Here is a 27,097-nt window from a genome sequence, read left to right on the forward strand (position 1 = left end):
GTAATCAAAATTAAAAACAATTTTTGAGTTCGCGTCTAAATAAACTCATTTATGAGAGACGCAACTCTCGTGTATTAGATAACCGCTCACCGCTAGGTAGCCCAGCCGCGACCACGGTGACCGATTTTCTCGGCCGCGGGCGAGGGAGAGTTTCGTTAACTTGGCCAAATTGCCGCGAGTACTGGTCAACACGTATTACTTTTTACCCTCATATTTTGCAATACACGAACACAAAAACAGTTTTATGAGATCAATAAAGTCACAAACAACATTTTTTGCAGCGACGCCCATATCGAAAAATTTACCGTTTAAGAGTTATGAAGCAAAGACTTTTAAGGGATCTAGACCCCTCATTTTAGGGGCTAGCCCCTTTTTTAAGGTATCAAATGAAAGCTCTTAATATTCTGCACAACTTTTATTCTATATGTGTCTAGAAAAAAATTACAACTAAAAAGTTATTGAGCAAAGATACAGGCAAAATTTAACATTTTTTGAAACATAAATTCCGATGTAATTTTTTAAGCAGTATACGTGTGTTAATCAAACATATAAAACTAGGAGGACAACGTTCAAGATGTCTACATTAAAGATTTGTAAATTAAAACTACTTGCTACGGATCAACTCGGAGCCTTTGCAGGTACACGAGACCCACTAAAAAAATATTCAAAGGGGAATAACTCATTACCGGAAGTAGCGATTTCACCATATTTTTTGCTATAGTAAGCTATTGTCATTTACAATAAATCCTGAAAATCTGAATAAAATCTAATGACAAACAAGCGAGATATTACAGTTTAAAGAAACGTCTAGAAGAAAAAGAAGAAGAACTAGACACGATCTCGTTGCGAGCAACGAGGAGGTCTTCCGTCTGATTTTAGAAATTGAAATTTATGTTCGATCTTGATTTTGGTATTTAACAGCTATACATGATTTAAAACAGGAAAAGAGGATCTTCATTTATAGTGTTTGATACTATTTTGTTTCAGGTGTAAGAGTTTTGTTCAACAAGTGTTTAGAAATTCGTCACCGTTCTTGAGATATTTCAGAAAGAATATTTTAGGGGCCGGATCCTATCTCCTTATTGGGGCCGCTGAACAAAAATTGTAAGGTTGCATGTTATTAGGTACATTATTTTAGCATCTTTTCTTTTATACTGCATTTCAAAATATTTTTTCTTTTTGAGATATAGGTTATCACATTTTTGGACTTCTGACCCCTAAAAATCCTTAATTACGTAACACATGAGAAAAATCATTATAATGTTAGGCTACACAACTGTTAGATAAACATATTTGCTTCTATAATCTATTACGAAATACCCCTCGGTAAAGAACTATAGGATAAAGACTTTAGAGCCCTCTAGGTCCCTAATATTAGGGGCTAGCCCCTTTTTCATGGTATCAAATGAAAGGTCATTTGATTATAAAGACATTTTGTTCAACAAGTGTTCAGAAATCCGTTACCATTCTTGAGATATCTCAGAAAGAATATTTTAGGGGCCGGTCCCTTATCTCCTTATTGGGGCCGCTGAACCAAATTTTTTAGGCTGCATGTTGTTAAGGACATCATTTTGAGCTTCTTCTCCTTTATACTGCATTTCAAAATATTTTTCCGTTTTGAGATATAGGTGGTCAAAGTTTTGGACTTCTGACCCCTAAAAACCCCTAATTACGTAACATATGAGAAAATCGTTATACTGCTTGGTTTCAAAACTGTAAGATTAACATATTTGCTTCTATAATTTATTACAAAATATCCCTCAGTAAAGAACTATAGTAAAAAGACTTTAGAGCCCTCTAGGTCCCTAATATTAGGGGCCAGCCCCTTTTTCTTGGTATCAAATGAAAGGTCATTTAATTATAAAGACATTTTGTTCAACAAGTGTTCAGAAATTCGTTACTATTCTTGAGATATCCCAGAAAGAATGTTTTAGGGGCCGGTCCCTTATCTCCTTATTGGGACCGCTGAACCAAATTTTTTAGGTTGCATGGTGTTAAGTACATCATTTTGAGCATCTTTTCTTTTATACTGCATTTCAAAATATTTTTCCTTTTTGAGATATAGGTGGTCAAAGTTTTGGACTTCTGACCCCTAAAAATCCCTAATTACGTAACATATGAGAAAATCGTTATACTGCTTGGCTTCATATCTGTAAGATAAACATATTTGCTTATATAAATTATTACAAAATATCCCTCGGTAAAGAGTTATGGGTAAAAGACTTTAGAGCCCTCTAGGTCCCTAATTTGAGGGGCCAGCCCCTTTTTCCTGATATCAGCAGAAAGGTTTTGTAAGTATAAACTTTTTTTACATTACATGTTTTAACAAAATATTTTCCAGAAAAGAGATAAAGAGAGAAAAGCACAAAAATTCACGACGCTTTTTTAATGTCAATTTTCGAGCCATAGCGAGCTTTGGCGCCAGTAGTGCTAAACATACAAAACAGCAATCATGCAAAACTTCAATCTTTCCTTTACCTACCGTAAAAATTTGAGCTTAATATCTCTTATAGTTTAGGAGAACAACAGAAGACAAAATACCCCTATGAAAATTAGAAAAATCTCAATATCTCAAAAACGGATGTGACGTCATCAATACAAAAAATTTCCAATCAAGTTCAGACGAATATCTATCACATCCTAAAATTTGATTGAAATCGGCCGAGCCGTTTCTGAGAAATCGCGTGCACAAAAAAAGGGGAAAAAATAATAATAATAAGAATAGGGAAAAAGAAACCGAAGAATAACAAGAAGGTCTTCCGTTGGAAACGGAAGACCTTAAAAATAATAATGAAGAATTTCCAACAGAATCAGTACAAGGTCTTCCGTTGGAAACGGAAGACCTTAATAACAACACACTATGTGGAATTAGCAACGGCACGCTGCAGCTATCTAACATTTGGCATATTAAATGTACAAATATATAATTATGACATAAAGTTGGATCACATGGTTTATTTACTTTAATAAAACATTTCTAAAAATTTAAACTTTCCGCTGTACGTGTCGTCTTAGGCTGCTATTTTTGAACCTAAGCAATTCTTTATATGGCCTTGCTAATAAACCGGTTCTTAAGACCCACGTGACACAAACAGGTATTCGAATGAAAACCTAATATTTCTGAACAATTAATTCATTATTATATCAAGTAGAAATTGATTTCTGTCTAATTCGTCCCTCAAACGAAATAAATCATATTTCATGTCACCCTCCTCGCTTTTGTAGCCTTGAAAATTATATAGCAACTGTGAAATAATGGCAAAAAGCAAGCCTTAGACACCTTCAAACATATTATTCCACAGGCAACTGAATTTTTACCAATCAGTCGATTAATAAGTCATATATCGAAAAATTCTACCCCTACTATATATAAATACAGTGTGTATTTATATATAATAGGGGCACCTGAATTTTTATCAATCAGTCGACTAATAACGAATATTTCGATATATGACTTATTAATCGACTGATTGATAAAAATGCAGGTGTCTGTGCTTATTTTGATAGGAGGCCACTCCCGTCCGAGTCCAGAGGGTTTGGATCAGGATTAGCTGTTCATATATCGACAATATAAAATAATGCTAGGGAATATAGAGAGTAAAAAGGAATGGCCGAAACAAATGAAACCGACATTCATTTAGTAGATACTCAGCATCCTCAACATTGGAGAATTAATGAAAGTTAATTGCTGAAACTACCACACCTACAATAAAAAGAAATATGTTGAAGTCGTAAAGAGAATGTAAATAGGACTTGCAAACTAACGATTATCAAATGTTTTGGTCGGGAATGAAATATGAAAATCAAAGCACTGATATAGTCATAATTTTAAAACTCTATATAGTTCCACGCTTCGTAAATAAGTGTAGAATAGCGATTGATTTCTTCGTAGGAGTTTCAATTCAATGCTAAATGGAATTTGCGCTCCAACAGAAGCTAAGAGATCGAAGAAAAAAAGATTTTCTATGAAAACTTCGGAAAGCTGTACAGAAAGTTCATCCGGTGGTACATGTATAAGGTAGAATGCTACATCAAAATTTATAACTATGGATTGTTAACGTGTCATTTCTGAAACTTGATTTTATTGTTCAAAAAGGGATGTTTGCTCTAAGTTAGTTTACACGATTTTTTGGTATTATTTATGAGAAAGTCAAAAAATTGTTTTGATTGCGAGTAACACACGGTAAAGATTAAAATTAGATGTGGATAAATTCATGATATTAATATCTTATAAATCATATATAGTAATGGCAAAAAGAGGTTTTATTTTTTGAACTAAAAAAATATTTTTAAAAATTATAATACCTCCCTTGTAAGATTATTTCTACCTTACAGAGGCTTACGGTGTGATATAGGGAATAGAAATGGAAATGACATGAAGTTATCCAAACAGAAGTTCAGCTATGGGGTACGCTTTCACCGTTGCTTTTTTTTCCTTTGTAGATCTTGCAGATGACATTCTTTAAAAGCACAACTTCAAAAGGATAATTTGAACAAAACGGAAGTCCAATATGAAGGTGCATTCGGGCTTAACATCAATTAAAACTAAACAAAACTAGAGAAAATTATCAAATTAAAAACACTTATAAAAATAAAAACACAATTGAATATAAGATAAGATAAGATGTTTATTTGGTACTTAAAGGCCATTGCCCACTGTACATTTAGGCATCATATTTATATGCAACATAAACATGTTATATTCATAATGTAAATACATAGAAAATTTGAAACAGGAGCAATACTGTATTGTTTTAACATAGATTGTCATAGAGTTAGCATTTCTTGTCTTATTGACAGACCTTTTTTTAATAAAAATTGCTGTACATTTGATCACATTTTGGTCATTGCTGTTAAAAAGATGGTCAATACAAATTGGAACATCTTTTCTTACTGATGGACAGTGAAACAAAAAATTTCTTCTTAAGTCCTCCAACATCGGACAGTGATATAGAAAATGTACTTCATTTTCAATTTGTCTTTAATTACAAAGTTGACATAATCTATCCATACTATCAATTCCCTCAAAACTACCCTCTTCAATAAGTAATTTGTGTAAGGAACACCTAAAAGAGGCTAATGCCTGTTTTAAAGGGTAGCTTAGAAAGGAGAGGTAACTCTCACATGCAAGTTGTTTTTTAAACATCACATAGAAAGCACACTTTGGTGAATTGTCTAAATTTGAGTTCCATTCCTGTAGGGCATAGTCTCTCACCCTTTGGTTCAATTCTGACATAAAGACCTTTGGATCTCCAGGGCCACCACTTAACCAAACGTCCCCAAAGCCGTAGTGATTTAAGACTGATTTCAATTTAGATACCCAGTTTGGAGTTGAACGATTGCTGCACAAATCCAAATTATAAAGCATCTCGAAACACTGTCTTGGATATCTTGAAGTTTCCATTTTTTGTATTTTCAGCCAGTATTTCATCACTGGTTTTATCATGTATATAACATAAAGGGGTAGTCTTCCACATTCAATCTCTTCGTTGATATCAGTTCCCCAGACTTCTGCTCCATATGTTAGAACAGGAACGCTAATGCTGTAAAAAAGTTTAAAACACACATTAGGATCACGGTTATTCAGGATTTTCAAAGAATGTTTTAACATATTTAATGCTTTTCGTGCCTGTAGTGCCAGTGACTTACAGCATTGTGTCCATTTCAGTCGACAGGAAAATGTGGTACCAAGGTACTTGTAGTAAGACTCAACATCCATAGGTTTCCCGTTGAACATCCATTTTTCTGTGCCTGCAATTACTCCACCTCTCTTGAAAACCACTACTTTTGATTTGTCCATATTTACTGTTAGGTTCCACTTCAGACAGTATTTTTGTGGTACGTTTATTTTCTTTTGTAGTCCATTTACAGTGTCTGATATCATAAGAAGATCATCAGCAAACAGGAGGGCGGTTATATCCGATATTTGTTTTGTAATATAGATTCCTTCACACTGAGAGTTACGTAACATCTCAATAAATTCATTTATGTACATTGAAAAAAGCCATGGGCTTAAAATACATCCTTGACAAGCACCGACATTACATGTAAAATATTCAGTAATTTTGTTTCCAATTTTAACACAACACACGGTGATAAATAGACTGTAATATTGTGATCATCTTTCCATGTATACCTTTATAGACAATAAAATAGTTTTTTTACGATCGATAGAGTCAAATGCTTTGGAGAAGTCTATAAAGACACAATAGATCTTCCCTCGTTTTTTTGTAATGTATTTCTGCACTATATAGATGGTAGAACAAAAATATTGTCAGTTGTGGAATATCCGTGACGAAATCGTGCTTGTTCCTCGGGAATACGACCCATGGTCTCAGACCATAAATTGAGTCTCTTATTCAGAACTGTTGTGAATATTTTGCTACAGGAATCAAGTAGCGAGATTCCCCTATAGTTATTAGGGTCTTCTCTGTCTCCTTTTTTGAAGAGAGGAATAATCATACTTTTGAACCAAGACTCTGGAAACTGTCCTGAATTAAATATTTGGTTAAAAAGTTTCCTTGGTAGGTTTCCTACTTCTTTGTTGGAATACTTGTAAAATTCGTTTGGGATTTCATCTTGTCCAGGACTTTTATTGTTTTTTAAGACCTTTGATAACTTCCTGAATTTCTTCTTCTGTGATTTCATTGTCAAGAATCTCATCAGAATTGTACGAACACAAATCACAGCCTTCCTTGTGTTGTTCTAGCATATTGTTTACATGTTCAGTAAAGTCATTTGTTATGGTCTCTTCCTGATTAAATAAGTTACTGAAGTAACTGGCCCATTTTCTGGCTGAAATAACAGGTTGATTGGTTTGACTTCAGCAACTTCAGCAAATTCAGTGTCTCTAGAATTGTAGTATATAGACCCCTGTGGGGGTAGATAAATAAAACCCAAAATTAAATTTGGGCACTCTTGATCACTAAATATATCCTTAATATGCAAATACAATCTATCATCAACACTAAATATTTTTGTCACTGTGTTGTAGCACCAAGGACCTCTTAACTAAAACTGTTCCACCACCTGCTGGTTTATTACAAACTGTACGCATGGCTGAAAATATTGCCCATTCATTACTTTCAAATTCATTGTCTGTTGTCTGAAATGATTCTATAAAACCAATGATATCATAATGCTGTATCAAGGATTACACTTCACTTTTAATGGAGCGTAATTTACTTGCTAAGCTTTCTATATTCCATGATACAACACTAATGTTCATCACGGGTTGTACAATTGAAGAAGTTGACAACTTCGTTTATCTTAACAGTAAGACCATGATAGCCAATAGAGGTTGAGAAAAGATCACTAAAGCCCGTAGTCTATGCAAAACCAGGATATCACCAATGTTCAGAACAAAAACCAAATAAGGATTTTCTAACCAAGCGTTATTATAGTCCTCTTTTGTGACTCAGTCTAAGAAGACGACAAGGATATAAAAAAAAATCTAGCACAAAATCTAGATATCACTGAAGAATACATTTAATTATGTTCTTGACCAAACAAAATATTACAATACTAATACAGCTGTTTAAGAACAGCGTCAACTTCTGGCCAAATTAGAGAAAAGAGTTAGGAAATAAAAAACCGTGTCTTGTAAATGGAAAGGTCGGCAATATCTAAGTAATACAAAGATGTATTCCACCCAAAATGAGAAACAGAAGGCGAAATAATGGGAACTGGAGACGAAGAGCAGAAAAAAAACTTAAGATACAGCATTCATGTACGTCTTTAGTAGCTACAAAACAGAAAATCATAGAACCTTAATCCATACATTTACAAAACATGCAATATACTAAGTAAGAAGTCCCCAATTTTGATTTGATTCCCTCATTTCAAAAACCTTAAAACAACCGGAAATATTTGATACAGATATTACTATTGACGACCCCTCATATAGACTCTTCAAAATCTGTGCTTAGTGGCAATCTAGCTCAGGACAAACCTTTTGTTGAGATCTTTGAGAAAACTTGATGCTTTCTACCACTAATTTTAGCATTTTGACACTATGTCCTTATATTATGGATTGGAGAAGAATAATAAGCTGACCTTTATCACGTCGCTTGAGGGGTGTGTTCAATTCGTTCACCTCTCCCAACCCCTATGTTAGGGGAATATCCGATGATTAGAAATCTATCATAATGATGCATGATATTTTATTCGGGAGAATAGGTCTGGCATCAGAAGTGACATATCATTTATCAACTTTCTGAAATAAAACGTGCATCCCGTCTCTACTGTTTACAATTCATTGATCCGCCAAAATAATGTTCTCTGACATCACGATCTAACTCTGATTCTTGCTTCCATAGAGAGACTCTGTAGCATTACATGACAGGTCCAATATGATGCATACATGTACATCGTATATTAATAGGATTCATTTCTAGGACTTCAATTCTAGGTAAAATGCATACCTTAATGTATAAGCACTTGCATGAATAAAGTAAAACTGGAAAGCATTAGACATTTAATTGCAAAATTTCATTTTTAATGCAACTAAACAGCGCAAACTTCAATAACGTGACTGTTTAATAACATTGCAATACAACTATAAAACTTGTAAAACAATGCATATTCTTTCTTAACAAGTGAAATGATAGACGTCACAACATATTCAGGAAACTTTACATAGATACACGCACTAGGAAGTTCCTTAAAAATGGCAGAAATGTACATCTACAATACATGTTTAACGCTTATGATCACTTCCCTTTCGAATATCTTGATAACATAATTAGATGATCAAAACGTGAAACAAAATGAGAAAAACGAAACATAATTCAATAATGTATATAATGTTGTAGAGGAAGAGGATGTTCCAGACCTGCTACGAGGCAAAGAGAATTACATTTCCGGTACACAATGAAAAGGAATGCTTTCAATACAATTGCAATGAAAATGATGAAATGTTAAAAATCACGATTTGTTTAACGTAAAGGTAACTGGTGGTCCATGATCGACAATTAATAGGACGATTTCGGAAGTGCCACGGAAGTTGAACAATATGGGTTTACTCGGGGTTGCGGTGTATTAATGTTTCTGCCTTAAAGTAATAAAATGTATAGTAAGCTATCTTTGTAAACTTTGAGAAATGAGCTCTTTCCAAGCATGAGAAAAAAGCTTTCAAGTAATTATGAAAATGTTTTCGTAAACGAAGAAAAAAAATGTTATTTTTCCTCATAACATACAAAGCTTGTAATATTAGGCTAAATATCTGTATTAAAACAAATCTCTGGATACATGAATATTATGACATCAAAATACTGTTATTGAAATAATGTACGCGAGACACCTAATCAAACTTAAAGCGTTCTAGAAAAAAAAATACAAATCTTCTTACAATATCAACACATTGTAGAAAAATATGATTGCACAAAAATAAACACATATATAAACACATATAGCACAGGAATCTGCGTCACCATAACATATACCCTGATTCAACCAGGCAACATAGAGAGTATATAATCTATTATGCTGTAAATTGCAAAAAATAAAGACCAAAAAAACATTTCCGAAATCTTTCGCATTCCAGTTCAAAGTCAGCGATGTAGCCGTGTAGAATTCCTAAGTTCATGGACAAGCCTTCAGGAACTATTACACAGTATTGATCACGTAGGGAGGCCTGGGAGGGCTGCTCCTGCTACCGTCTCTAGACTCAATGTTGTTTTGTCTGTAAATGACAAGACATGAGCGTCAGCTTTTGTCAAGAGATTCGGAAATGATCGGGAGAATGAATGTCACATGGTGAATCAGATCATGATTCAATTTTGTGCCGCTGACTAAGCTGTTAACGCTGGATATTTAGTGTTTCTGTTTTGTTCTTTGTTCTGATTCCACTGTGAGTTTGTTATTCAAGAAAACAGTTCAGAAAGAAAAAATGTTTTTTCTTCTTCTTTCAAAAAAATGAGATCTGTAGGTTGATATGTTTTTCAATATTTTTTTTTTATTTTTCCCTTGTTCAAAATTAATTTTTATCTCAATGGAGTTAAAAGTTGAAAATAAAATTGTTTTTGTCACGTTGCACACCTACAGATGGGGGACTTAACAAAGTAAACAATTTATATCTGTGCATCTTATAAACCCTTATGACACAATGGTAAAATTGTTTTTAGTTTCATTATCCATTATGGCCTGATCTTAATGAATATTTTCTCTTCTCTACACTTCTATCAGTAAGGTCAGGGCTTAACTCATGGTCCGTCAGATAACAATTAGCTTACAAAATGTATTTTGAAGTTAAGGATGAAAAACAAAACTGAAAAGATTGTTCAAATTTCTCAAGTAAACAGTCTCTGATGTTTTATTAACATACAACTCCCCTTAAAAAAAGATGACCCTACCTGGTGTGCTAGCAGTCTTTCATATGCTTCATCAGGCCTCCTTGGGAGGGGGCGACTACTCATTACAGAGGCCTGCTGGGGAATAGGCTTGGCCACTGAGTAGCTACGTTCTGGGACAGGAGGGGCGGAGTCAGCAGGCGTCACATGGCCATTTCTGGATGGGGTGTCCTGGCCTCGACTTACTCTGGAAGCGAGTCTCTGTTTTAAAGAAATATTGAAAATTCATGAGCACACACCTCTTCCATTTATTTTAGAAATAGTAAAATGCATTGATATACATGCTACCTAACTAATAGCATTAAATGGTCCATGTTGCCTGTTAAGGTCTTGACATTTTAAGCTATACATTTTATCTACTTATAATCGTTTAAAACTATATCACTTGCTTCTCACAAAGAGTGTTACTATAAAGAATGTCAATTTTTAAAAAAATATATAAAATGTTTAGAAGCTAGTATTACCCCGGTACATGCGAAACAGTTTTACGATTTTTAAACTTTCAAGCAGCATGCAAAGACAACAATTTAAACAATGTAAACATTAATTTACCAAAAAATAAACCTCAAAATGCATGCGTTGTTAACAAAATAAAAGAATTTCTATTATAATGAATAATAATTCAGTTTTTAAAGCAACAACATAAGCTTGGACATGTGGACATTAAATGGGCGACATGAAATAAAAAACAAAATTGGCTGTAGGGAGAGGAAGGACTCAAAATATCAAAATACAACAGAATCATTCCTATAATTTTTGGTGGCCAGTTTTCGTGGATAACAGATTGTTATTTTGTCAAAGGCTCATTTGTCTACTAGTAATAACACATGAAAAGTTGAAGACTTGTATAATTTGCTGGGAATGTAAATTGGTAGTTTCTAATGAAATCCATGATAATTGAACCACCATGAATTCTAGTGATTCTGCATTATGACATGTCTTGTTTAATCTTGCAAATGCATGTGTGGGACACTCACATTCAAGGATAAATCACATGCTAAAACACAAAATTTCAAAATTTACCTCTGTTGATTTCATTTATTACAAAAAATTAAGGTCATTTAATATTGTTTACATTTTTTTTTTTTAGCTTTTAATTGAAATTTTCATTACGATGTTAATAAAATGTTAGTGTTAAAATCATTAAACCACCAGTTCCTTGTTAAATGTCCATGTGTGTGGGTGTGAAAATTAATTAACAACATAAGTGTGATTAAGACTGTGATATTTGCACATACCATTACATGCACATGTAATAAAATTTTAAAAATCTTACTCTCTGTGGATTTCTTGATGAATTTTGGCTAGAATTTTTCTGTAAACATTCATATTGTTGTGATACAATTATTACCATCTTCATTTTACATATTTTGAAACTATTTTCCACTATTACAGAGGAAGAAAATTCTGAAATAAAAAATACATTAATAATTGTTTACCTGGTCGGATTGTTCCAATTGAAAGTAAAAGTTTGGTCCCACAAGTTCTTGGTAATCACAGATACCTTGTTCCTGAAAAAAAGATGACAGAATTCATCCACCAGGATTCATTTACCCCATAAGGTAAATGGGCTGAACTACACGTAAAAATTCAACATTTCATAAGATATCTTGATAAAAGATCTGAGCATTTGACACAAACTTAGACTTTAATTACCTGTCCACATGGTTCTGTGAGGAACCCATTCCAATTCGAAATCTTAACCTGCAAAAAAAAATTTTTAAGATACAACATGTATTGAATTTCAACAGCACTGATATTTCAACAAACTTAAGAAATATTGTCGTAAAGATCGCAATTTTTGTGAGCAAATGCCATTAGATGGGCTAACTTTTGATCTTGTCTCTCTTTTACACTGACATCGCGTATAAATATCTCAATATTTTTGTTCAAATGAGATTCACATGATCACGGTTTACTATCAAAAGTGGGGATGTCTAATTAGGGATATTATATATTAGTCAGCAGTTCTCACGTGTTTGTGATAATCTACTAAATCCTTGAGAGTCCTATGGACTTTGGGCTCTCCAATGATGATGTATTTTTTGTTTGGGAGTTGATCAATCATGTAATGTCTTGTACGATCACCTCCACTGAAAAAAACAAAACAAGAATTTTGTTAATCCAAATAATACAAGATCAAAGAGAGATAAATGGAATGAACAAATCAATCGAAAGGTTACATAGTTACTTATATTTCATACTTTTTGTTGATTATTACCTGAAAGACAATGTGTAGCCAAATCTGCTCTCACTGACTCTTATTAAGTAGCAGCCACTTGGTTTTTTCTTTAATAATGATTCAGATTCTCTGAAAAAAAAGTCAAATAGTAAATTATAAACATGCTCAAAGGTATGACAATTATTTTTATCAGGTATGAAGATTTGAAAATTTCTGTGATTCTTCAAATAATTTAAAATATCATAGCCCACCCAAAGCAAATACATCCCACGACTTAATTCACTGAGTGCTACATAAAATGAACTGTTACAAAACCTCATTTTTGTTTCATCATTATGTGTTAATACAATCTTAATGGATGCAAGTACACATACATGTACATGGAATTTGGTATTTTTCACTAACAATTCAAATGATAAATACATGTAATTGAAGAAAGAATACCTGCGACTTATGACCCCATGGAACCATTCCGCAATGAAGTTGCCGCTGGTGTTGACAGGGTCGTATATTTGGTGGGCCTGGGTTTCCTTGAACCAACGAATGGTGGCCTGTCGGGTCCCTGGGGTACCGAAGGCTTGTGAGGACACAGGTTTAAACTCATCTTCTGAAAACTCCGAGTCTGATGAACTACCATCGGCCTACAAATGTCACTTCTCTACTATATCAAATATTACAGTAATTGTGTAGATTTTTTTTTTATTTTTTGTTAAATGAAAAAAACAAACATGCATTGCCATTTTCTTTCACTCATGCATAAATGACATTTTTATCTTTTGCTACATTTATTGCATGTTAAAATGTAAAGGTGAAATTTAATTTAATTTGATGGAACTTTTTCACTGCCTTTAATCAGAAACAAAAAAACCCATTTCCAGGTGCAAAAGACTCATCCCAGTAAATAATCATTACAATTTTGTGATAAAATTTAAAGAGAACACAACTAAATCAGCATTTCATACATTTTCAGGGTATTATTTTATAATTATCCTAATTTTCAACATTCAACTCTAGTGCACAAAAAAAATTTACTTTGGAAAAGTTCAAACAACTTCTCCCTTTCTAAAACTTTTCTATGGTGGAAGAAGTAGCTCTTCATATACATTTTTTTATATCGATACAAGTTTCAAAAACATTAGTTGTAAGCACTTAATTGACAAAACAGATTTTCAATCAAGACTTTACAAATTTGCTTTTCTTTGTTTTTAATTAAGCACATAAAAAGCAAACCATTCCTGCTTATTAATTACAAGTCAAAATGCAAAATACCTGTACCAACACAGCTGGGAGCATTAAAATTCTACTTACTAAGAAAAATCTACATAAATTATGAAATTGCATTCAATTCTCAAGCAATTGTCATGATGTTTAAGTTTAACAGAATTTGAATATAAAATTAATAGGTTACATCTTAATGTAATTTCTTTATCAATAAAGCATTTGCATTAATTCACCACACACTGAAGCAAGTCTTACATTTTCCGGAAATGGCTTTCGTGCCTAAACAGCAAAATATTAATAAACTCAAATGTTCCACGTCAGTTAGGCATTTCAAACTCTATACTGATTAAGTTATTTCACCAAAAGAAACAAAAGTTAAGGTAAAACCCCACATGTTAAAAACAAGAGGCCTTGTGGCCACATCGCTCACATGAGCAATAATAATCATTACTGATCAAATTGCACATGGATCTTTGCAAAAATCGTTACAGGAAAAATTGAAGAGTCTTTAAATACCTGAATGCCCATTTCATGAAATGTCTTCTTGGGTGATGGTTTTTCATAACTTTTGACGCTAGCTTTCACAGATTCAACATCAGTAAAGTCCGGTATAGGGGGAAAGTCTGGGTCATTGGAAACACCAAAGAAACCTTAAGTATAGAGGAAAAATACCTCAATGGTGGAAAATGAAAGAAAGGTTCAATACTGATTGAAGATAGCGTAAGTACAATTGAAATGAAGATGACCATGGCTTGAATGTACAATTATAGTATAATTTGAACCCATGTTACATAAAATATACAAGATAATTATACTTTCTGTAAAATATACACTGTACATGAGTTGTACATGCCCTTGCATGGGGACATTTATTACACATTTCAGCACCTTCTGAATTAGCTATTCTAAATTGAGTTCAATGTTTGTATATCGGTTTTAAAATTACATTTCTAACAGAATTTAAGACTCTTAAAAACATTCACAAATTAGAAACCTCCCCCCCCCTTTTTCCAATCAAATTGACATTTTGTGAATATTGTAATACTTTACGCAGAGAGATCTAGAAGCAGACTCACTGGGAGGGATTTTGGTGTCATTCTGTTTGGCAATCTGTAGCTGGTTACACAGGTGGATGTTGATGTTGTAGATGTCGTCGGCCAAGTGTTTTACTCGCTCTGCCTCACTCCTTGCCTGGGCAAGTTTGCGCCGATATTCCTGTCGCCCAAGAAATCCTCTTATCACTGGAATATCAAAATTATAATGAAATTTCAGTTCCATACAATCAGTGTTCATTGACAAATAAATGTATTTGTGTCCAAGATATTAAATTCAGTAAATATATATCAAACATGTTAGTAATATGGTTATTCAAACCTTTTTGTATTTTTATGGCAGATTTTCCCATTTTTTTAAAGACATCTGACAATTGTTCTAAGTGGTAGTATTTCATAAAAACTTTAGTTTTTCTGCAATATAAAAACAATAAATTGTATCATTCATGCATAAAAGATGATAACATATAACGAGAAGTTTTCTAATGGAAAAAAAATAATTCAGTATGCATATATAAACATACTGAATCCTTGACTTACCCCATCTGCCAGCCGACAATTTTGCTTGCCTTTAAGATTCTCAAACAATTCTGTTTTGTTCCTGGAAGGGCAGCCTCACACACAATGATTTTGTATCTGAAGAAATTAAAACTCATTTAACTTACATCCAGAAACCATTTGAACTGATTAAGAAAGAGGGAATGGGGTCTCCAGTTTTATGAGTGCAATACGAACATTTTTTCCACACATCCAGGCCATATTTTAACAGAGTATCAAGATACTGAAGGTAAAAATATAAATACCTACTTTTCAACAAATTCAGCAAAGGATGGCCTTACAGCAAACCCCTCTCTCCTGATTTTGATTGTCTCCAGCATACCAGTGTATAATAACTAGAACAAAGACGAAATGTTCTATTGACAAACACAAGTGTTGTAAAATCTGATCAAAATTACAACTGATAATGAGTGAGAACTGCACTCTTTCAAATATCTATAACTTCAAAATGTTGAAAAGAGGCTTTTATTCAAACGCCATGATATGTGGATGTATGTAACACTGAGACTAGCAAGCATGTTCTTATGAACTGAAAAACAGAAATTAGGATACACAATTCCAGAACCCCAAAAATAGGATAATAAAGCATCAATATATAATGATGTTTCCAGTATTCCCCAAAATGGCGGTAATTTGCCCCAATTTAAACTACCCTTGCCCTTGTACCAAATTACATCAAGAGTGTTCTGTTTGCATTATTCAACAATAACATTTTAATTCACTGCCACACATACCTGGCCTTGAATGTAGGTTTCATCAAACTTTCCTGGGACTTTGACATGGTTGGGCTTTAGACACCGAACAAATATGGGGGATGATGACATCATTCTCTCCATCAGAATACCCAAAGAATTCTAAAAAAATCCAAAGCATGAATAAGTGAAAATAAAAACTTTGAAATCTCAAACTACATGAATTTTTTTTCTGTGGTTTGTTTGTTCACACTTTGAACTTCCCCGATCACTTATTCAGTACATACTTTGAACTGTCCGGCGACTGTCTGTTTTCGCTTCCGTCCGCCAGCATGGCTTCCAGCGGGTGGGGGCTTCTGTTGATAAACAAACACACAAAAAATCAAATAAAACCAAACGCTCAGTCCAAACAAATAAAGCTTTTAATGGCTGTATTATCAAATACCAGTAAATGATAAATGATTGAATGTGTAGTTTTTTCCTAACCTTGCTTCTCCTGGTTGTTCTGGTGGATTTCCTGGCCTGGAGAGCTAAGGATCCCGTTCTTGTTATCTGTCCTGTATCATAAACATGGAACTTTATCATAATAAGCTTCAATACAACATCCAATGTATGACAGTATAGTAGACAAGATATCTATGAGCCAATGCTTACTAGTGATACCCTGCTCTGATGTGAATATACAAAATAAGTGACATTTAACAGGAAGTTGACATAGAATTTGTAATTAAATGAATTCTACCAAATGGCATGCCCTAACAAAGAGTGTGTTAAAATTTCAAGCATCTGTGATTCATAGTTGCGAAAAATGTTTGATGAAAATTTGTAAAGGACTGTAGACACACACACACAGACGGACACGTGCACACAAAGGTTAAACAGAATAACCCCCTTTCCTTCAGAGCAGGAGTATAAAAATGTATGCTGCCATTTAAACTACAGAAAACATTAAAGCCACTTGCCTCTGAATATCAGCTTAACGAGCTCATTTGAACTAGTCTGTAACATTTCAGTGACACCAGGTGGCAATGTGTCTCGATTCTTGTCCAACCAGCGAGAAGCATCATATGTTACCTGTAAAAGTTTATACAGATTCTTTAAATCTTGCAAATACATGAACAAGGACATAAAATCTAGAAAACTACTTATTTTGGTCACCAACAGTTTAGAGAATTTTTCTACTTTTGGACAAAGAGTAGTTTATAAATAATTCCATAGAATACAGGAAATAAAGTTGTCACAAGTAAAAGTTGGTTTACAACATCTAAACTATTCAATCACACACCTTTCCAGCATAATGGTTGATTGTGAATTTCCTGGACTTTGACTGTGCTGACTTTCCATAGTAACTGTTTCCACCAAAGTGAATGTTTAACTTCTCCACCAGAGACTCGTCTGTGCCCTGAAAAAGAATGTTTACTGATAAGTAATAATCAAAAGAATGATTACCGACAAGATATGAAATCAATGTCATTATTTTTAAATTAGTATTTTTTTTAAATACAGCTTAAGAATGACGTTTTATAAAACCAGACAATTATATTGAAATAACACATTCATAAAAATCCTTGCTGTGAATGTATTTAGCATTTAATATTCTCTATTTTTAATTGTAACATGAATGATATGTCCCAATTACCTTAGGAAAATGAGTCTCTTCATCCAATAAAGACAAAATTCCAATGGGTTTGTTTAAAAACAAATTCTGCAATTTGAAATGCAAATCTAATATTCAAATGTTTTAAAGTATAGATATATTTTTCAAAAATTAATTTCAATTCTGTGTCAAGTTCAGGACTATCAGTTAACTTGTCCTTGACATTTTATGACCTTGACCCAAAGGTCGATTTTCCATAAAAACATACTCACCAATAATGGCTGATTGTCCACAAATTTGATCTCCTTCCAGTCAATGCCCTCCTTCATATACTCTTCTTGTTCCATTTTGAACACATGCTACAATGAAACAAGCCAAATTTTGTGTGTTTCTTGAGCTGTAAAATTTCTTATAAATATTGAAAACCTAAAACTTTTTTATTCCCCCACTTAAATCCATAAAATTATGTAAAGTGATTTGCAAACCTGATTAAAGAAAAATTGTAGCTGTTCATTTGCTAGATTTATGCATGCTTGTTCAAAGCTGTTTTTCTCAAAGTGTTCAAATCCAAAAATGTCCAGAATACCTGTGATATGAAAATTGTTCATATAATATTATCTTCATATCATATAAGCATTTATTTTTTAAAAAATCGTAGAATAAACAAGAAAATGTGCAGAAGTACCAGAACATAGATATATTAAAATGAAATCAAGACAAACAAGAACAAACTGATGGATATCCAGACACCCACCAATTTCCCTGGCTTCCACACTGGACTGATCCTTGGGGGCCAGAAGCTGGTTGATTTTGTTGACAATCCATCCAAAGAGTCTCCCATACATGGCCTTGCTCACAGCATCTCTGGCATCTGAAACCCATTTCATGTCCATTTACTACTTGTACTAATCAATAGTATCAAACTACCAAATGCAACCCAATATAAGTTGTTTAAATGTCTAAAAGTCTAGCTCTAAAAATTTCTCTATCAGTATAAAACAGTTTCTATTCATAAATTTAACATTCACCTTCGGCCATGGCCTTTGTGTAGTGTCGTTTGATCTGTTCTCCCCGCGTGAAGGTGACCATGTTAGTAAGTGTTCCCACTAACTCCTCACTGCTTACTCCCAGCACATTCTGTGGGATAAACACGAAAATACAGTTAGGGGTACAACTACAGATTAACTTGTTCAATATTTGTAATACAAGTATTGTCCATAGACTGATAATCTAAAACACTTTGTATTGCATTAGAAAGTTAAAACTTCATGCTTTAATTGCATGTAAAAGAATACAATAAATTGTAACTCCTTCAACACATTCTATTACATACATCTCTATTATTATCTTAACATTGATTTTCTATGCTGTATATTTGTCTATAAATATATATGAAATGTAAGAAAACTAACAAATCAAAAAAGATTTGACTTCAAGAAGAAATTCATGACCTTGACATGACTTTTATTGGAAAATAATAAATCTAGTTGAGCAAAAAGAAAAAAATCTGCAAGTTTTGATATCAAATGAAAAGACTACTTACTGCTGCCATTTTAACTGGTCCATTTTCATCTTCCACAAAAGAAGCCTCATCATCATCCATTTCAAAGGTCACGTTTCCCATATGGAGGATAGCAGCAATGATTGAGAACAGGTTGTCTTCTTCCTCATCCGTAAACCCGACCAGGTCCATGGCGTTCACCAGCTCGTCATACTGTTTCTTGAAATATGAAGGTTCACGCTTCAAACAATCAGCACCATTTGTCAAATACCTAAAAAAATAATCATCAAGACATTGAAGTTGAATTGTAATATATAATAAAATATTTAATCAAAAGCAAATCATTTAGAATGAAAGGTACATGTACATGTAGGTTAACCCCCCCCCCCCCCAACACAATTTTTTTTTTATTATAAAAAGGGATCAAATTTTTACTAAACAAAAAAAAATATACAAAATTGTGACCTTTGACCTTGAATGACTTCAGTGTCTGACCCTCCTAGGCTGGAGTATTTAATTATCAATAAAAGAGTGTTTTCATGATATAATGTCTTCACCCATTATGTCAGTGTATCAGATGATATGCTGAAGTCTGATTAAGGGGTATTATTTACATGTAACAGATAAAACTCTGATTTTAGTTTCAATGATAATACTCCCGTTGTTCTTTCATTTTAAAAATTCACACCTGTGTTTCCCAGGTGGTAATAAGTTGTAGTTTTTTCGCTGTTCAGCTGATAAACCTCCAAACATGTAATAGAAAATGTGAAAGTTTTCCTCCTCTCCATTTTGATGGACAACTCTGGACTTTTCCAACAGATATTCTGAGATCTTAGCCCCATCCACTGTAAAAATATTAAAGTACTGATTTAATTATCTTAAAATCAATACACAAACTTAAATTGTGAATTACACATATCTGCCAAAGAGTTTTTATACATGTTATTTGACATGCTTAAAACTGCTTGAATCGTTGCTTTAGATTTATTTGCTTTTTAAACTTGCATATAAAAAATTGTGAGAATGATTAGAAAACCCCCTTTTTTCACAAATATTTTAAAATTTTACAATTTTAAGAGCAATTTAACAGCTTTTAAGCATGAAATGAAAATAGGACTCTTTATGAGATCTGAACAAGGAAGTGAGTGTTCAACCAAATGGTTTTAAACTTGGATAGTTTAGTTTACCTTTAATGCGATACAATGTACATTTATTTAAACAGTAACAAAAGTAGTTGAAAAGCAGACATGATGAATACAGCACACAGCAGATTACAATCATCAATTCAATGACAATTTTTTTTCTTCAGAAATTCACTTCCTCATAGGCTTATAGTCTGATACAGAAATTACCTTCTTGGTAACATGCAACAAAAATTTAAGTTTTCTGAAAGAAAATTTTATACCGTGTCCATCACGGAAAATCAGCTGGATGTATTTTCCAAAGCGACTAGAATTGTCATTCATGGCTGTTCGGGCATTTCCGAAGGCCTCTAATAAAGGGTTGACCTGGAGGATTTGCTGTTCTAGCTGAGTATTGCCCCGACATAACTCTATCAACTGTTTGATGATTAACTTGGTGCTCTCTGTCTTCCCTGCTCCACTCTCTCCACTAAGAAAAGCATGAAAGAAAATTATCCTCTCGTAAACCTCAATAAAGAAAACAAATTTTTAACAAGTGAAAAGCTGTCAATGTGACAGCAAACCGGGTTTTCTTTTATGTGAACTGTATCCATAATCCATGTCAACCCGTATCCAGTGAAATGGATAAGGTGAAAGGGTACCCTATATGCAATATTTTGCCAAAAAATGACTCAAAAGCTGGTATTTTTTTCATAAATAATCAGAAATCAAAATCCTAGCAATATGCACACCTCTGATATATGTACAATTGATCTGCAAAAGAACAACTTCCTATCTTGAAAACTGTAGGAGGAGTTATCCGTACAATGAGGGTACCCTTTTGGCAGCCGCCCGCCCGCCATTTTCACCATTTTAATAACCGGATTTTTCTGTTGGAAAACCCGGTTAAAAAGGAAAATCATCCTATCTCCACTAGAAAATTAGGAGAGAGAATTATCTTCATTTAATATCTTTATTCTGCTTAGAAGAGCAAGTAAAAAAACATTCAACTGTAGCGCAAAATCAGAAGTCAAGCATTCATTTGCATGAAAATTCAAGCACTTTCCATGAGTTTTTGTTGTTAATGTAATTGAATTTTTCTTAGCACTTTTCAAGGACTCAATAAAGTGATAAAAATCAAGCTCTTTGCATTGTTCTCTAACCTTCAGTGGGTAAGAGCATGCATGAATGAACAGAAGCATTCCTAGGTATAATGTTTTTCATAAAGGAACAACTTTGCTATACAGACTATTACCAGGGATGTATATACTATAATATTAGAATAGCATATATATGTCTCTGTTATTACAAGATTTCTCCTACAAGAAAAGGATTCTTTCAAAAGTCAGTTTGCACTTAGAGACTTAATATATATATATGCAATAGACTGATCAAAATTAAGCAGAAATTCAACGAAATATTTTTATACTTGGATATATTTACGCCAACATTCCAATGGCCACTTGTAATGCAAATACAGGGTGTGCATTTCTAATCACACACAGATTTTCCAATAAAATAAACTTTCTGTACAACCCCTGAAATTTAAGCGCCCTAGGCTATTTAACGTTATACATGTAGGTTTAATTTGTTAGGAGGCTTTTATATATATGTGTGTCATCTAGAACTAAATACCTTTGGATTTTTCCATAAATTTTTACCTGATAAGCACACATTGATTTTGTGGAATTCGTCCACCATATCCCAGCATGCATTGGTAAGCTGCATCTGCGATGGCGAAAATATGTGGTGGGTTGGAACTCTTCTTTTCCAGATAATACTTCTGTGATTCCTATAATTAATTAAATTAATAAGAAATAATAACCTTCTGAGAGCTGCTATTTCTATGAAACTTGGTTTTCATATTTAAACATCCACAACTTTTTAAAATCAGGTAAGTATCTTGATTAAACTTTTAAATCATATATACCACTGTCTATATATAGTATTACCTCTTCTCCGTATATGTGGAGGGGTCTAAATGGGTTGATAGCAACAAGTATGTCCCCAACATATGTCTAAAAATGAAAATAATCACATAAAGATGTTTTTATCTACTAACATTACGACAAACAATATTATTTGATTAATGATTACTAATGATAGAAGTTTTGGCGAGGTTGATCTCGCCGCCAAAATATCAAAATAATTGTAATAAGGAAACAGGAGACGATGAGTGTTTAGATTTCCGGAATACGTTTGTCATTCGGTAAAAAATATTCTCAGCATAATTATTAAATATGCCTATGCATGACATCCAATACTCATAAATACATGTACATATAGAGTAAGACCCAAGCACATGTGGACTAGTTTATTACTTTTTTAAATGATTAAATAAAAGACTATTAAAAAACCGATGTATATATACAAACCAAAATACCCCAATAAAGAACATATTAATTAAGCCGTGGCAATATTATTTTATATGTTATAACAACAGTTTTTTAATGATTAGGTACGGTTGAGTCTTAATGGTTTTTATTAAATTCAAAATTTGCATTTTTTCAATGAATGAAGTTCTAACGAAATCTTTCTCTCCTCACGATTTAGTTTATATGAACGCAGTGAAGCACCCGATTTGAAATCAGCTTTTATATCTTACGGGTATTTTATTCAGGTTCTTTAAAGGTTACTTCAAACATTGCCATGTCTCAGTTTTGTATTGGAATGCAACAAGGAAGTGATTTGGTCAAACTTGTTCATGCAGAAATTAACTGTCGGGTAGTTATATACAGTCGCAGACTATTAACTTTAAGACTATCTCTCTCTCTCTCTCTCTCTCTCTCTCTCAAACGAGACGGTTATGACTTGCATCAATTGACGAATCACACAATTAAAATACTATGATTAGAAATAGTTAGGTAATATTAACTAAAAAATCGTGACGAGTGCCAATTTGATTTCTAAGCGAGATAGAATATGTCAATTGTCATCCAGTCAATGTCTCGATTTAGCTCACAGCTTTTTGCCGAAACATTCATCTCTTTGTCCGTATACCTAATATCAATCACCAACATCTATGTAATTAACTGGAGAAAGGTTGTTGTTTATCAAGCAATTCAACGAGCAATTCTTTTTATAAGTAGAACCATAAGAAGTAAGAGTGTCCTTAAATCTTCTCCATTTTATATCAAGTTTGAATGATATGGCTGATTTAAAATTAAACTAAACAGATAGAGAGATCGTGAGCTACAATGTAGGTACATATAACTGATGGACACCAGGATTTTATCATTATTAATATGAATTGATCACACACTCCTTTATCATGACAGGCAAACAATATTTTCATTATTATCGCGCGAATACGTATAAACACTCAATGTGTGTATTTTAGTTTACAGCTGGTGTACTTAATGTTTTAAGCAGACGGTCAACATATTTTAATATTAAGATAATCTGCCTATGCTACATTTAGTTGATCCAACAATTCGTGTTTTTTAAATCATCAAGGTATCACGCCCTTATCAAATTTCATATCTAAAGAAAAAAATCTAGGATAAAAATCGATTTTGCTTAGTAGTTCATAGCCATTCCAAAATGTCAACATCTATTATATGCAATGTTTTTGTCACTGGAAGCTTATAAGGAAAACAGGTTTCAGCATTGTGTACTTACATAAATATTGCTGTCCATGTATCTCACTTTTAATTCATTCAGCAGCACCTTACCATCAAGGTTAGCAAGTGTCGCTAAATCCTCGGTAGATCCCGGTTTGCCTCTCTCCATCTTCCCAGCTGTTTCGTTACCTGTTTCTTATCTCTTTACCTGTGCATAGGTTCACACAATGAATGATATCAAGGCACTTCCTTTTTTTCCAACCCAAGACCACTCACTGTTTATAGCTCCTTACCGAGGGCTTACGAATACTAGTTTATGTACCTTTAACGTGATCGAGCTATTTTTAGACTGGTCATCGATGAGTTACCTGTGTGACGTAGTTTAAAGGTAGAAAAATAATACTGATTCATGAGAGTCTTAGGATTTCTTTTCATTATTTGTTAAAAATAGCAACTAAACGTGATTTGGGTATGTTTGAACTCTGACACAGAAAAGCATGACGTTTTAAATACAATTATCACATGTGAGAATTACTGTCAGCAATTGCCTTTTAAGGACTTAAAAGAGCCCTAAACATTACACAAGGTATGACTGCAGCTTATAACAAGCTAATCATATCAAAATATTCGTACCAGTTAATGCAGGCAAATTACTTAATTTGTTCATACACGACAGATAATTATAATGTTTTTTTTTTTAAAGTATTGATCATAGCTTTGAATTTATACGCATTCAATTTTTTTCTTGAAATACATGAATTGCTATATTTTTTTATAATGAAATTTAAATAATAAAAAAAGAATTATAAAATTTAATGCATGTATAATCAGCGCTAGCTTAGTGGAGGCAAATGAGACAAATGCCCCAAATTTGAAACGATGTAAAAATTTTGGAAGCATCTTTTTCAATTACATTCATTTGCTATCTAAAACATGTTGTACTGTTGTAAAAACCATAAACATTCTAAGGAGTGCATTTCATTACATGTTTATTTCTCATATTTTAAATTATTTATGGTTATAATAAAGATCGTTTTACTACTGATAATTGTGTTTCAACATGATTGTATACCCCAGCAGATTAAATAAGTTGATATAACAAGAACGTGATGATTTGAAGTTGAAAATCACCCACCAAGATATCTTGAAATTGTTGCTAAGCTTAGGGGGTAAATATATTTGATATGTAAGCACAGCCCACAGAGAGAGAGAGAGAGAGAGAGAGAGAGAGAGAGAGAGAGAGAGAGGGGGGGGGGCACTGTACTCAGTCCCTTTCTTTTAAATGATTTAAATTTTCTGTACTTTATACTAACAATCAACTGCTAATAAATTAGAATACGCAGTGAAATCGAGTGAAGTGTAATTAATTTAAAGTTAAAAAAAGATTGTGCAGTGTCTATTTTTTATGCGTAATGATTAAGTAAAAGAACTTGCTCGCTAAGGACCCCTTTTAACCCTGTTTTATGTCTAAAAAATGTCATGTCGCATTTTTTCAAAACAAATGTAACATATGTCAGAGTTATTTCTGCATATGATGGAAAAATAATTAATTTCGAGCGGTACACGGAACATCATTATAAAAGGTTGATAATATAAAGACTGTGTACAAATCTTCAAAGAAAAAAAAACCCACATTATTTTAAATAATCTTAAAATTTAAATAAACTTTTTTATGCTTATGAAGTAAAAATCAAATTTTAGGTTTTTTTTTACCTTGACCTATGATATGATAAAATCGCTAAGGTGAATGTCATTGTAAGGTAATTCAATGTTTACCTTATCGCAAATCTCCCTTTGGCCGATGTAGCGATGCTTTGAGTGACGACATTATAGAGTTATTGCATGAATGTTCGGGAAATATGAAGATTTATTCCCCCAGAAAAATCATATTCCCCCCAAGCAAAGCCCTCGGGAAATACATGTATGATTTTTCTTGGGGGAATAAATCCTTATATTTCCCGAACATTCATGCAATAAAAGTTTTATTATACCGAACAACATATGACTATAGTATACAAAATACGTCGATTTTAAATAATTTTTCGACTTGTCGAAAGCAATAACGTCGTGATTTTGAGGGGTTTTTTTCTGATTGTCTCTCTTTTTTTTCATAAATTGGAATCAAATATTGTAAAATTTATTTTTGTGGTATAAAGATTACTTAAACGATTAATATTTTGATTTCATCATATTTGTCAACATCGTATGCTCATATTGGCTTTTTTTTTATTCATTTGGAATGAAAAATCCCGAGATTTCCGAAGAGGTGAGACATGATATTTATTCCCCGGGAGACACGACGTTTTGTCGCCCTCTGTCACGCGACTCTCTAGACCAATCAGATGATCAATTCTTCCTAGTATTCAATGTTTTTCTTGAAAACGTCAGTTGATAAAGGTTAGAATGGTTAGCAGTCTGTAGTCTTAAGTCATTTTGCACTCCATTTGCTTTGTGATTGGCGAAAAATACATGACGTCACAACATATTTATTTCACAGGTTAAAATGAACGTTGATGGAAAACAAAACTCAACAAAAGAAGGAAAGGAAAATACTTTCTAAATAAATGCAAGTGCAAAGACAAAATCAAGAAGAAAATGAAGTTTCAGACAGATATGTGAACGATGATGAAAAATGCTATAATGTAGAACTAGCAAGCAGAGCCAAATATATAGCTAAATAAAAGATCTTCCTACAAAAAGTGAGACACAACACTTCCTCCCTTAAAAGGTTTCACATTAAGCATTTGATAATAAAACGCACTATATTAATCTACGATATAGCATAGAATAATGTCCTTGATCATCCCTCTTTTGAATCTCGAATATTGCAACTAAAGATTAAATTGTATCAAACGTATCACTGCATCATTGTCTGATGTTGCATTAATACATGTAACCTTTCAAGTTTATACCAGTCAATTTGACCGGTAAGCAATATATCCACTAAATATAGCATCGTTTATAGTTGACGGAGCTTTAGGTATACTAGTAATGCATACAGAAAAAAATAATTAGCTATGATACACAGTTCAAGCTTGATTTCTATACGGACATATTCATAGATGATTCTCATGTATAAAGGTAACCTTACTGTGATCATGCCCTCTGGAAATATGAAATATCAATAATGCTAAAGGTTAAAAGAAATATTACAACAAATAATTGCATGTCTCAACAATAAAAAGTGTGACCTCAGACTTTGAACTTGATGAATATATCAGTAGAAAAGTAAAAAAAAACAAACCCACAGTTGTTACATTG

At 33.0% G+C, this 27,097-nt stretch overlaps 1 protein-coding gene across 4 annotated transcripts; it reads right to left on the reverse strand.

Annotated features, from left to right (window-relative positions):
- Window positions 1-8,463: 8,463 nt before the first annotated feature.
- On the reverse strand, window positions 8,464-24,151 carry LOC105327095 (myosin-IIIb). 4 transcript variants are annotated; one of them, XM_011427396.4, is made up of 30 exons: window positions 23,895-24,151; window positions 22,226-22,291; window positions 21,935-22,065; window positions 20,558-20,763; window positions 19,841-19,997; window positions 19,195-19,423; window positions 18,680-18,788; window positions 18,406-18,522; window positions 18,137-18,237; window positions 17,924-18,010; window positions 17,694-17,759; window positions 17,340-17,456; window positions 17,017-17,128; window positions 16,541-16,611; window positions 16,342-16,410; window positions 16,097-16,216; window positions 15,612-15,697; window positions 15,345-15,440; window positions 15,127-15,218; window positions 14,829-14,993; window positions 14,269-14,402; window positions 14,008-14,031; window positions 12,976-13,172; window positions 12,571-12,660; window positions 12,325-12,442; window positions 12,006-12,053; window positions 11,789-11,860; window positions 11,626-11,664; window positions 10,353-10,550; window positions 8,464-9,682 (listed from the first exon to the last, which is right to left on the reverse strand). In XM_011427396.4, the coding sequence occupies exons 1-30, from the start codon at window positions 24,003-24,005 to the stop codon at window positions 9,668-9,670; spliced, it is 3,243 nt and encodes a 1,080-aa protein (XP_011425698.3). In that variant the 5' UTR covers window positions 24,006-24,151; the 3' UTR covers window positions 8,464-9,667. The 4 variants fall into 4 exon arrangements, with proteins under 4 accessions (XP_011425698.3, XP_019922305.3, XP_011425699.3 ...); XM_020066746.3 differs by lacking the exon at window positions 14,008-14,031 and having other exon boundaries at window positions 23,895-24,150; XM_011427397.4 differs by lacking the exon at window positions 11,626-11,664 and having other exon boundaries at window positions 23,895-24,150.
- Between the last annotated feature and the right edge of the window lie 2,946 nt (window positions 24,152-27,097).

The sequence above is a fragment of the Magallana gigas genome, chromosome 6 (genome assembly GCF_963853765.1).
Source record: "Magallana gigas chromosome 6, xbMagGiga1.1, whole genome shotgun sequence".
Taxonomy (NCBI): domain Eukaryota; kingdom Metazoa; phylum Mollusca; class Bivalvia; order Ostreida; family Ostreidae; genus Magallana; species Magallana gigas.

What these genes read in the sequence shown, in the direction of transcription:
- LOC105327095 (XM_011427396.4), bottom strand. Translation starts at nt 24,005, where the DNA reads ATGGAGAGAGGCAAACCGGGATCTACCGAGGATTTAGCGACACTTGCT. An exon ending in TGGACAATCAGCCATTATTG is followed by an intron (nt 17,760 to 17,923) that starts GTGAGTATGTTT and finishes TTCAAATTGCAG; the next exon opens with AATTTGTTTTTAAACAAACC. An exon ending in TGCCATAAAAATACAAAAAG is followed by an intron (nt 14,994 to 15,126) that starts GTTTGAATAACC and finishes TTGATATTCCAG; the next exon opens with TGATAAGAGGATTTCTTGGG.